Source organism: Myodes glareolus, chromosome 6 (genome assembly GCF_982192425.1).
Source record: "Myodes glareolus chromosome 6, mMyoGla1.1, whole genome shotgun sequence".
In the NCBI taxonomy this organism is placed as follows: Eukaryota; Metazoa; Chordata; class Mammalia; order Rodentia; family Cricetidae; genus Myodes; species Myodes glareolus.
In genome coordinates, this window is record NC_142031.1 from 90307084 (window position 1) to 90319956 (window position 12873).

A 12873-nucleotide genomic window follows, 5' to 3' on the forward strand; every position below is an offset into this window, starting at 1 on the left:
TACAAGTTTCTTAGAACATGATGAAGGGAAGTGGTCCAGGCCACTTCTAGCTGAATGATGTGAATATATCTTATTATCATTGATTAATAAAGAAATTGATTTGGCAAATAGCCAGGCAGAATATAGCTAGGTGTGAAATCCAAGTAGAGAGACAGGGAAAGAAGGCAGAATCAGAGAGACACCACCAGCCACTGGGGAAGCAAGATGTGAGGTAACAAGCCACGAGCCTATGGTAAAATATAGAACAGTAGAAATGGATTAATTTAAGATGTAAAAGCCAGTTAGTAATAAGCCTGAGCTAACAGGCCAAACAGTTTGTAATTAATATTAAGCCTTGGAGTAGATATTTGTAAACTGGTGGGCAGGAGAGAAACCTCCAGTTACAGTGGAATACCTAGAAATTTGAAGCTGAACTCAGGTGCACCTGTGAGTCTGCTCTGGCTGGATTTTCCCTGCGTTCCTTCAGGGCGAGTCCAGGGCTTGACATTACACTGAGCTCAGTGTAAATCTGACACGACCCATTTAACTTCTCTAGGCCACATAGTCCTGGTGCAGTCTTGGTGCTTCCAGAACACAGTACTTCCCTGTCACTGGTCAGGTCCTTTCTATTCAGGATGCCCAGCTTCATCCACCTACCCTCCCCACCTAACAAACTTCTGCTTGTCTTTGCAGTTCCAATTAACCTCATTTCCTTTACTTGAGAACCTCCAGGCTGTGCTTTTTCTCTGTATCAACTCTCCTGGTCCTATCCTGACATTGTCCATATTCATGGACAAATTGTTTTGCTGCCTCTTCTATTAGATGGCTAACTAACTCCTGGAATGCCTTGCAATACTGGGGATGTGGGGAAATTTCTAGATGTTGGAATGATGGGTGGGCCCTCTGGGCTGGTTTTAGAATTAAGTCATCTGCTATGGAGCCTTGGTTAATGTTAAGAGCCATGAAGACTGGAGAGATGGCTTAGCTGTTAAGAGCACTTACTACTCTTACAAAGGACCCAGGTTCAGTTCCTAGCATCCACATGGTGGCTCACAATCCAGTGCCCTCTTCTGACCTCCTCAGGCACCAGGCACACACATGGTGCACAAACACAGATACAGGCAAACACAGGTACACATAAACAAGTCTAGAAAAGTCAAAGGAAGTCCAGAGCTCCTACAGATCTGTCCTTGATAGAAACTGGGCTAGGCAGATGGATTTTTCTACCTCTGAGATACAAAGCAGCAGTGGCTAGCACGCGCTTTTGGAGAAACTAACTTTCAAAAGAATGATACGGCTTTTGCTTGAATGTTACGTAGAACAGTGGCAGCATCTAGGACTGATGGACAAATGGGCAGATGGAAGAGGATCATGAATTTCTCACGAGTTCTGCTGGTGTCCTAATAGATCTCAAGAGTGTGGAACAGTGGTTGTACGCTTGCATCTCCACAGAGCCACAGAAAGGAAGGGCTTCAAGTGGCTTTCCAGACCAGTTATTGATGGCCGGTTACTAGCTTACAATGACTGTCTCAGAAAACTGAGATTGGCTAGGATAATCTGCTATCACAGTTCTTCACAAAGTGAACTGTTGGGCTAGTGAGTTGCCTCGCCAGTACAAGAACCTCTCGCCATGCCTGACAACCTGAGTCCAATCCCGAGGACTGACATGGTGGAAGGACAAACCTGAAAACCATCCTCTGACCCCCACACTCCCACCATGGCACCCATGCACCCTCCACATACCCCACAATAAGTAAATCAAACATAATAAAAATTGTTCTTCATCCCGAAATTAAAGATTTCCCATCTCTGTAGTATTAAGATATTTTTTTTTTCTTGGTTTGGGGATTTAGCTCAGTTGGAGATTATGTTGGCTGAGTTTGCATGAGGTCTTTGGATTCAATTCTCAGAATACACACACACACACACACATATAATCTTATATGAAAAAATGGTGATTATAAATAGTAGCTAGGTATTTTCTTGTTTTGAAAAATGTATTTATCTCTTTTCATTATTATTCAAATTAATTTTTTTGAAAAAAAAACGTTTTCATTAAGATACAGTTGGTCCTCATATCTATAAACACCACAGTTGTGGACTGATCTGTCCTGGACATTTTGAACCGACTTCTCTTTTAATTCTTCTTAAACAGCACAGTACAACAGCTGTTCACACAGCACCTGAAATATGCTAGGAATGTGCCACATAATCTAGAGATGATGTCCACAACCAGGAAGGGAGGCTGGGCATGTTGATAAACACCTGGTCCCAGTACCCAGGAAGCTGATGCAGGAGGATTGTGAATTCAAGGCCAGTGTGAGCTACACTGTGAGTCCCAGCTCAGCCAGGACTACAATGTAATATTCGATCTCAAACCAAACAAATAAAAACAAGATATAAGGGAGGATGTAGGTATGTGCAAACACTATGCCATTTTATATAAGGGATTTAAGTAGACGAGGATTTTAATATCCATAGAGGGTTCCAGAACAGAGCCTCAAGGTCACACATGGACAACTGCTTAACATATACATCCCTAATTCATTTCTTTAAAAATATTTATTTATTTATTATGTATAGAATATTCTGTCTGTGTGTCTGCCTATAGGCCAGAAGAAGGCATCAGATCTCATTTCAGATGGTTGTGAGCCACATGTGGTTGCTGGGAATTGAACTCAGGACCTTTGGAAGAGCAGGCAATGCTCTTAACCACTGAGTCATCTCTCCAGTCCTCCCCAATTCATTTTTTTGGGGGGGTGTTATCAAAACAGGGCTTCTCCTGGAACTCTGTAGACCAGGCTGACCTCAAACTCAGAGATCCACCTGCTTCTGCCTCCCGAGTGCTGGAATTAAAGGCGTGTGCCACCACCACCTGGCTTCTAATTTTCTTAAAAATATTTTTATGTTATTGTTAATTATGTACGTGTGTTGGGGGATAAGTGCACATGAGTGTGGGTGCCAGGGGAGGCCAGATGTTTTGAATTTTCTGGAGCTGGTGTTTTAGCAGTTGTGAGCCACCCAGTGTGGGTGCTGGGAATTGAACCCCAGTCCTCTGGAATAACAGTATGGACTCTTAACTGCTGAACCATCTCTCCAGCCCACCCCCACCTCGCCCTCTTTTTTGAGATTCTGTCTTGAAGTAGGCCAAGCTTATTAAACTTCCTATTTTTTGCCTATTTGTAAAAGAGGAAATGGAAACCTGTGCAGTTAGATGTTAGAGCATTACTCAAACACGAATGGCCTTTGTCCTGAGTAAGAACCAGCGAAAGCTGGGCGTGGTGGTGTGCACACCTGTGATCCCGGATGCCAGCACTCAGTCCCAGGCCAGTCCAGGTTGCACAATGAAGCAAACAGAACAAAGTGAAGACTAGGACAGGTCTCCTGCTGCCAGAGCTCGAAACTCTTAGCTCTCTTTCACCAAGTTCTGGATGTTAACAAGGTGCAGACCCTCACCCTAAAGGCATTTGTGGTGCAGAACTGAGGTGAGGGAGCCTTTTCTGTATTTCACTACACTCCAGGTCAGGCTCCACTGGGCTCTGCCCTTACATCATGACACACTTCAGATGTCAGGTGTGCACCCTCATGGTTTTCATTAGATTAAAACCCAACAGCATGGTATAAGATGATTCATAAGTGCATACAGGTAAACGCATTATTTCACTTATAAGTTTACCTTCTCCCTTATCAGTCACAGGCAGAAGCCATGACTATAATGTTGTGATGCAATAATTCTGCATCTAGGGCAAGATGGGCCGGCTTATTCCTGCTCATCTGTTGAGTCACATAAATATCAGGAGACGACACATGTTAGTGAGACAGACAGAAAAGCCTTTAAATCCAGCTCAGCAACCAGGAAAATATTCAAAGCTGAGGTAATAAAATTTTTAGTCCATTTATTTCAACCTCTCATTATTATTCAAATAAAAAAAAAAACCTTGGGGACTATTTAACTCAAGTTTGAGAGAAAAACAGGGCAGGCAAGCTGTAACTCTCGTCAGCTGCCAGGAAGAGAGAGATGGAGAAGAGGGTTAGAGAAAGCCATATCCTTCTCCATGGAGGCTAGCACAGCTGCATGGCACACAGCTGCATGATGCACAGTTGCATAGTGCACAGCTGCATGGCGCATAGCTGCAAGGTGCACAGCTGCATGGTGCACAGCTGCATAGTGCACAGCTGCATGGCACACAGCTGCATGACGCACAGCTGCATGGCACAGCTGCATGGCAGCACATGGGGCTTTAGAAAAAGCGTGAGAATATGCCCAGAGTGCCAGAGAAATCATGTATAGGCTTTGGCCAGTATCTGCGAAGACAGAAAGGGAGAGAGAGAGACAGGCAGGCAGACAGACAGACAGACAGACTCCTACCTGGCCTGCAACACAGAGATCTATCTGCCTCTGCCTTCTGAGTGCTGAGATCAAATGTGTGTGCCCCATATACCATCTCCAATGAATTTTGTAGCCACTACATTTATTTAAGTTTCTAATTCCTGCTGTTAATGCTGTTCAGTATGCAGGCCCAGATACTTACCTTTTTTCTTTGTAAAGTAGAAAAACTTTATTATTGTTTATGTGTGTATGACATGTGTACAGATGAACTTGTACCATGGCCTGTGTGTGAAGGGCAGAGAATAACTTTGTGGAATCAGATCTCTCCTTTTATGTTTCTATGAGTTCCCTCAGGTCAAGCTTGCACAATAAGTACCTTTACCCACCAAGCCATCTCACTGGCCTCTCCCCTCCCTGTAATGGGTTGAACAAGAACGGTCTCCATAAGTTCATACTTTTGAAGCCTTGATTCCCAGTCAGTGGAACTGGTTAGGAAGGATTAGGAGCTGTGGCCTTATTGGAGAAGGTGTGTCACAGGGGGTGGGCTTTGAGGTTCCAAAAGCCTATGCCAGATCCAACCTCTCTCTCTCTCTCTCTCTCTCTATATATATATATATATATATATATAGAGAGAGAGAGAGAGAGAGATAAAATTTTGTTTGTGTTCTGACAAATGAAAAATGAAGCTTGCTTGGAGTGAGAGGGCAGAGCTAGTCACTAGTTAACCATAGAGGTTTGGAGGACTGTAGAAAGAGAAAGAGGACAGGAAGTGGTAAGGCAGGGCTGAGACAGGACTCTGCCCTTCTGGATGAGGAACGGAAGAGGTAGGAAGTCACTGGTGGCTGCTCCACTGCTACCCTGATCCTTCAGGATTTTATCCCGACATCTGACTCCTGAATTTTATTGATAAGATTAATGAGATTATGCTTCATGTATATGAATGTATGTGTGTATGTGTGTATGTGTGTGGACACCTGCTCTGGGTGATCAAGTGTAAGCTCTCAGCTACTGCTCTGGCACCATGTCTACCTGCTGCCACACTCCCCACCACCCCATCATGGTGATCATGGATTAACCCTCTGAAACTGTAAGCAAGTTCCCAATTAAATGCATTTTTTTAAAAAAAATGATTAGCCTTTTTCTTAATGGGTTCATAATATATTTTGGTTATAATTCTTTCATATTTTGGATCAGTCTGTGGTTATCTTTGCATTTTTGTTTTAAGACTTATTTATGTATTATGTACACAGTGTTCTGTCTGCATGTACACCTGCAGGACAGAAAAGAGCACCAGATCTCACTACAGGTGGTTGTGAGTCACCATGTGGCTACTGGGAACTGAACTTCCAACCTCTGCAAGAGCAGCCAGTGCTCCTAACCTCTGAGCCATCTCTCCAGCCCTAAATGCTTTCTTTTATAAGTTGCTTTGATCATGGTGTCTCCTCATAGCAACAGAACGGTAACTAAGACAGCCTGGACCATACCCAGTACTCTGTAAAAACTTTAGATTTGCAACAGTAAACACAAACCCACCGTGTTAAAGAGACCAAACACTAAAACAAACCCTTTCCAAGTATAAGACAGGTGCTGGGTAAAAATGAAGTCATTGCTCACACAATTTTTTCAGTTTGAATTTTTGAGGTAATTTCAGATTATCTCAAATCCAGAACTGTGGGTAAAAGCAGAGCATCTGTGCTACCCTTTTAACCTGCCTCCCTCAGTGTTGCCCTCTGGTATGAGCGCGGTGCACACATCCAGATGAAAAGTCTGACATCAGTACGCTAGTTAACTCCACCAGCACTTCTGCTGCGGCTCACCTAGTAAGGTGAACACGGTAACGGTTCATACGGTAACGATCTTCCTCTGGCTGTGAACTGTGGTCTGAATGACATAGTTTACAGTCACTGACCTGTAGGAATGAGCGTTTCATCCACCGGCAAATACGCCTCTGCTGCGATGGTGACTTCGTGGTCATATATATCTGGGGAGCCCTGGGAAGGAAGAAAGAGAGAGAGAGAAATGTACTGCTTGGGTCTTTTTGGGGAGAGTGGGGGTTGAGACAGGGTGTCTCTATGTAGTCCTGGAACTTGCTATGTAGACCAGGCTGGCCTCGAACTCACAGAGATCCACCTGCCTCTGCCTCCCGAGTGTTAAGATTAAAAGTGTTAGATACCACATTTGGCTACAGGGTTTTATTTTAGGTATTCACTTTTTAATGTCTGCAAAAATGTCTACAAGTGGGGTTGGAGAAATGACTCAGTGGTTAAGAGCACTGAACTCTTCCAAAGGACGGACCCAGGTTCAAGTTTCAGCGGGGTGGGCAAGGTGGCTCAGTGTGTCAAGGCACTTGTTGCCAGCCCTGTCCCCACAGGGTAGAGAAGATAATCAACTCCTATAAGTTATTCTTGGACCTCCGTAAATGATTCACAGTAAGTATGTGTATATATAGCATGTATAAATACAATTTCCAAAAGAAATGGCCCTAGCATGCAACTCTCTGACATATAAGATAAAAAGAAGTGGGTGAGGCTGACCTATAACACACAAGTCTTGGGTAGCCGGGACCACTTTCAGGTTCGCCAGAGAAGGTCACCTGTCACTCTTCTCTGGCTTAGCTCCTACCCACAGGACACATTCCCTGTCATGCAACAGAAGTCAGAACCACAGCCCCTGCTTCTGAGAATAAGTTCTCTGGAGGGAGAGTCAAAGGCTGGTCTAGGAAGCCCAGTCAGTGGTCAGAAGTCCCAGGGTTCACCCAGTCCTGTCTCTTGCTCAGTGTCCCCAGGGAAGTTGCAAAGTCTTCTGGAACATTATTTGTTTTAGGAGAAAACTGGGATTAGGTTTTCCCAGGGCTCTTATGAAGTGTAGGTTAGTTAGGGGATATTCTGCTTGCAAATTGGAAGTCACTTTTCTTCATATGAAAACATTTAAGAACTGTTTCTTATTTTCAGTATCTTAAAGCCACACCACAGAAAACGGGGAAGAGCGGTGGAGGGGGGGGGGGCTTCCGTCTCACGGTTGCTCAGAAATCAAGCAAAGTGAGGTTTCTTAGCCAGGGGTGATTTTTGCCCTCAGAGGGACATCTGTAATGTCTGGACACATAGAGCTGCTGCCTTCTAAACCGGAAGGGGTCAAGGACACTGCCAAATATCCTAACTGCCGAGAAGCCCCCACTGCCACTGAGAATTGCTTCACCCCAAATGTCAGTGCCAGTTTTGAGAAACCCTGAGTGAAGGTACGCAGAAGCCAGGCTCCAGGGAGGAAGAGGAGCTGGGTGAACACTGATCTTTCTTGTTTTCCAAGACAGGGTTTCTCTGTGTAGCCCTGGCTGTCCTGAAACTTGCTTTGTAGACCAGGCTGGCCTCGAACTCAGAGAGATTTGCCTGCCCTTGCCTCTCAAGAGCTAGGATTAAAGGCGTGTGCCACCACCGCCTGGCTTGGACATTGGTCTTTATAGTTAGAAAGACTCAGGCTGCATGATCAAAGGAGTCATTCTGAGTCAAAGGAGTCATTCTGAGAAGAGAGGTCAAAGTTCAGAGACACAGGCGTCCATGTCTAAACACAGCAGGAATGGGCTCATTACACAGCCTGGAGGCTCTGCTCTGAATTAGCGTGGGAGGTTGGACAGAAGCCTGGGTGGCCCTTGGTCAGAAGCAATGGTCTATCTAGAGAGCAGCAGAGTCCTAAGGCTCAAGCCAGGCCCATGCCTCCTCCACTTCCCTCTGCACAGGAGTCTTGAAGGACACAACCCTGCTACCATCACCCAGAGAGGGAAGCCGGGTGGAGATGACCCTCCCAGCCCAGCCTGCGCCCAGGTCTCCCTCTCCTTCCTCGGGAGTCTGCCTTCTTGCTGCCCTTCCTCCGTAAAGGATAAATACCAACTTATAGCCAAAATGCTGTTCTGGTTTCTATGGCTACCGACTGATTTCTTCTGTTCTGGGATTTCACATAAATGACCCCGCAGTATCATTCAGTGTCTCCCATCTACTTCACAACACAATGCTCTTGGATGTGTCCAAGTCACTGAACCAGTGATTAGGTCCGTTGTACTGCTGGTCTAGTACTGTTGGGCTTTATATAAGCCTCCTGGAGATAAACACGTGACTTGCTTCCAGTGCTTTCACAATAGGAACAAGGCTACCAAGGCTGCTAAGGAATTTTCTTGACTGTTTTTTCTTTAAAAAAAAAAAAAAAAGGAGCTGGGTGCTGGGTGGTGGAGGCAGAGGCAGGTGAATCTCTGTGAGTTTGAGGCCAGCCTGGTCTTCAAGAGCTAGTTCCAGGACAGCTAGGACTGTTACACAGAGAAACCCTGTCTCGAAAAACAATCAAAACAAAACAAAAAAATGTTTTAAGCACTAAGACAGGAAGAAAATAAAAGAACATGAAAATCAAACGACAAATACATGAATGTGTATGAGGTATTAGGAAGGGCGAGGAGAAGCAATGTGTATCGGGAGCCCGTGCTCTGAACAGCCCAGGCATTTCTGCAATGAAGAAGCAAATGTATTTTCCGTATCTTCTGGTCTGGAAAATGCAGTGGGCTACGTTGGTGGAAGATTACTGTCAGACGCACTTCCTTTCCAGACCGATGAAAACTTGGCACGAAACCCTGGTTGCCACACAGACCCTGAGGCCCCTCTCCGAGTTCAGTGTTTTCTTCTGATCATTTCCCTTGACTGCTGTTGTTGTAACCACGCTGTTTTCACGCACAGTCGGTTATGAGGGTTATGAGCCGCACAGGTCGTAAAGACCTGCTTGTGCGTTGCCATGACTACTGCCTTGCAGGAGGTGAAGAACATTTCTACTCAAAAGCTGCTGCAACTCCTCTGCCATGAGCTCCCTTTCCCCTGGAAGGAATCAGACTCGCTGGCTGATGTAGAGGGAAGAGAACCCCGCTGCAGCCTCCAAAGGCAATAATTGTGTTTTAATCTCCTTGCTGGTGATTGGGTTAGGTAGAACGTGGGTCACACTTTTGTTGGCTGATGAAACATGAGACAAAGTTGTTTCTGAACACTGTCCTCATTGTTCTTAGAAAAGGAAGAAATCCTGTTTTATCTCTGGAGACGAGAATATGAGAATGAGACTCCGAGCAATAGAAGCCATTCTGTGACTATGAGGGGGACAAGTTTGAAGACAAAAGCCCCAAGACCAAGAAAGGTGTGGTTTGAATGAAAATGGTCCCCATAGGCTCAACTTGGTCCCCAGTTGATGGAACTGTTTGGGAAGGATTAGGAGGTGTGGCATTGTTAGAGGAGGCATGTCACTGGGGGTGGGCTCTGAGGTTTTCAAAGCCCAAGCCATTCCTAGGTAGCTCTCGCTCTCTGTTTCATGAACATGGGTCAGTGCCATGTTCGCCTGCCTGTTGCCATGTTCCCAGTCATGATGGTCATGGACTAACCTTCTTCTTTTTTTTTTTTAAGATTTATTTATTTATTATGTATACAACATTCCTTCCACGTATGCTTGCATGCCAGAAGAGGGCACCAGATCTCATTATAGACGGCCGTGAGTCACCATGTGGTTGCTGGGAATTGAACTCAAGACCTCTGGAAGAGCAGTCAGTGCTCTTAACCTCTGAGCCATCTCTCCAGCCCTGGACTAACCTTCTGAAACTGGCCCCCCAAATAAACTCTTCTAGAAGTTGCCTTGGCCACGTATCTTATCACAGCAATAAAAAGTAACTAAGACAGAAGGAAAATGGCTAAATGGAAGAAGATGGATCCCTGAAGGCACAAATGTCTAGGCACAGCCAGAACCACACTGCTTCCTTTCTACCTCAAACCTCCCCGGGGTGCTTTCACAGTTCTACAGATAAAGTTTCAATAAAAAACATGTCCCCAGCCGGGCCATGGGGCACGCCTTTAACCCCAGAACTCGGGAGGCAGAGGCAGGCAAAACTCTGAGTTCAAGGCCAGCCTGGTCTACAGAGTAAGTTCCAGGACAGCCAGGACTACACAGAGAAACCCTGTCTCAGAAAAACAAAAACAAACCAACAACAACAATAACAAAAAACCATGCTCCCTGAGTTTTGCAGAAGGCACAGGCTAGGATGGAAAGATAAAACGCAAAAGACACCTGTAACCTACATACCTTTTCTATTCTTGAAAAACACGATTCCACACTCTCACCTGAGGACCCCGACATTGAAACTTAATGCTGGAAACCTGAAGCTCAGGCCCCAAACTAGAAAATTCTGTTTACTAAATGTAGAAGATGGGGGTGGCAGCTCACACCTTCACCCCCAGCACTGGAAAAACTGAGGCAGGAAGATGGTTGTGAGTTCCAGACCAGCCTGGAATAAAGAATGAAACTTTTCCTGAAATCAAAACAAGAGCAAGCGAGGAAGAATCACCTTCACTGTTCTGAGTGTTGGGGTCTCCATAAGAACCAGCTAGCTGCTATTGCAGGAAGTTACCACCAGCAAAATCAGCAGCAAAACCCAATAAAGGGTAAAAATGGATGATGTCACCAGTTGGTCAGGACTACCAGCTTGTAGATCACGCCAAAGAGATTCCAGTGGTTAGATAAGCTGTGTTCTTCAGAAGAGGAAGTCATAGAGACAGAATCTACAGTTTGGCTCTTCCCTCAATCCTGGGACAGCCTCTTCAACAGGCTTAAATTATTATCTGGGGGAGGGTGACTTGGTTTACAGGGGATTGCTAATAAGGGAAGGGGCTGTCAGCGATTCTACACAATTCTCGGATGTCATCTTATTTATTTGTTTGTTTTGTTTTCTGAGATAGGGTTTCTCTGTATAGTCCTGGTTATCCTGGAACTTGCTTTGTCAACCAGGCTGGCCCCGCACTCACGGAGACCCGCCTGCCTTCTGCCACGTGATTAAGTGTCCTACTATTAGGTTGGCTTCAATCTTTTCACCAATCACTTCATAAAGTGCTTCAAAGGTGACTGATAAAACAAGGTCAGCTACTATTATGAAACTGAGAACATGTTTACTGATCTGAAAAGCCAGGTCTTCTAAATTCAAGTTCAGTGCCCCATCACTGACTACACAGGGCAAGAATGACCAACAGCAGCCGGGAGAGCTGTAGGACCACACAGCTGGAGCACACACTGCCTGCGGCACATGTAAAGGAGCTGGGGCAAACACGCCCACTTCCAGCGTTTAAGGAAGGCGTCTTAGATGGCCGTGGTCTGGGGTGGGGGGAAGTACAAGGGAGCACACGTGCATTTATGAAACTAGATGAAAGGGAATTCCTGAAATGACCAGTCATTTGTCTGCATCACAGGGAAATGGCTACTTCCCTTGGCAGGATGACAGTCACTCACTCTTCTTCTACGATTTCTATTTCACTGAGCATCGATTTAAAGCCAGATACTCTGGTAGGGCCACTTTCATCAACCAAGGGCGTGAATTCATCTCCACGATGGGCAAGTCTCTCCAGCCACATCCCGTGGTCATCCCTCTGGTACAGCAGGAGAGAAAGAAGCAAGTTCACTTACCTGGCCTGCTAGGTTGAAGTAAGAATGGTTGGTCAGATTAACCGGTGTAGTCTGGCTGGCCTGTGCTCTGTAGTTGATTCCGAGCTCCCCACCATCCAGGGTGTATGTCACCCAGACTTTCAACTCTCCAGGGTAGCCTTCCTCACCGTCTGGACTGACTCGAGAGAACTGGACACCATTGGACAGCACCTGAGGGGTCCACAGGACCTAGGAACAAGTGTTCAAAGCTGCTTAGTCACTCCAGTCCCCGCCGAAATGCCACATTTCAATATTTAAAGAGCGGAGTCTAGAAAGGGAGCCTGTTAGGCAGAGATAAAGGCTTCTGAATAATAGTCTGGAGCTTTGCCCACCTAACACTGTTTTATACAGGAAGACGGCTTTTGGGGGAAAAACATTTTCTCCTTTATCCACTTGCTTTTCCTATATGTTCTTCTCCTAACTGTATATTATGTATTTATGTGTCTGTTTTTCTTTGTTCTTTTTTTGAGAGCTTGTTTGGAGGTTCTGGCAGGGGAGAACCTCCCCTGCCCTGCCAGAACTTGTATACCCTTGACTGAAGACCGGACTTCCTCTATTCGGGGAAGGTCGTCCTCTTTGACGGAGCACGCAGCTTCGGGAGGGACACACATGGAGTGGTGAGGGAGGAAGGGGACACCCGCCTAGCCAGCCAGATCAGCTGAATCAACCCTGGCGATCAATGGGGTGACAGATGTTGCCGCCAGATCGCCCTCACATCCTTTGTCCTTCTTTTGATTCACAGCCTCCACCCTCAAGTCCTGGCTGTCATGGAACTCTCGCTCTGTAGACAGGGCTGGCCTCAAGCTCAGAGACTTGCCTGCCTCTGTCTCCTGACTGTTGGGATTAAAGGTGTGTGCCACCATCGCCAGGCTTGACAAGTATTTTAATCTTAGCGTTCCAATCTGGCAAACAGAAGACATTAAAACCTACTTATAATATTTAAAGATAGAGGATCTCTGAGTTTGAGTCAGCTAGGTCTACAGGTCCAGTTTCAGGACAACCAAGCATAGGAGGTAAAAGAAATAGTGGAAAACAGGAAGCTGGTGAAGATGGAGCTGATGAGGGTCCAGGTTCCAGACCCAGTA

General features: G+C 45.7%; 1 protein-coding gene across 1 annotated transcript in view; it reads right to left on the reverse strand.

The window, feature by feature from the left end:
- Window positions 1-12873, reverse strand: part of Galm (galactose mutarotase) — a 61255-nt gene that overhangs the window by 32660 nt on the left and 15722 nt on the right. The window contains exons 3-4 of the mRNA XM_048416068.3: window positions 11771-11977; window positions 6219-6300 (exon numbers count right to left, since the gene is read on the reverse strand). Of these exons, the coding sequence (XP_048272025.2) occupies window positions 6219-6300; window positions 11771-11977 (289 nt within the window). The remainder of the gene's footprint in view (window positions 1-6218; window positions 6301-11770; window positions 11978-12873) is intronic.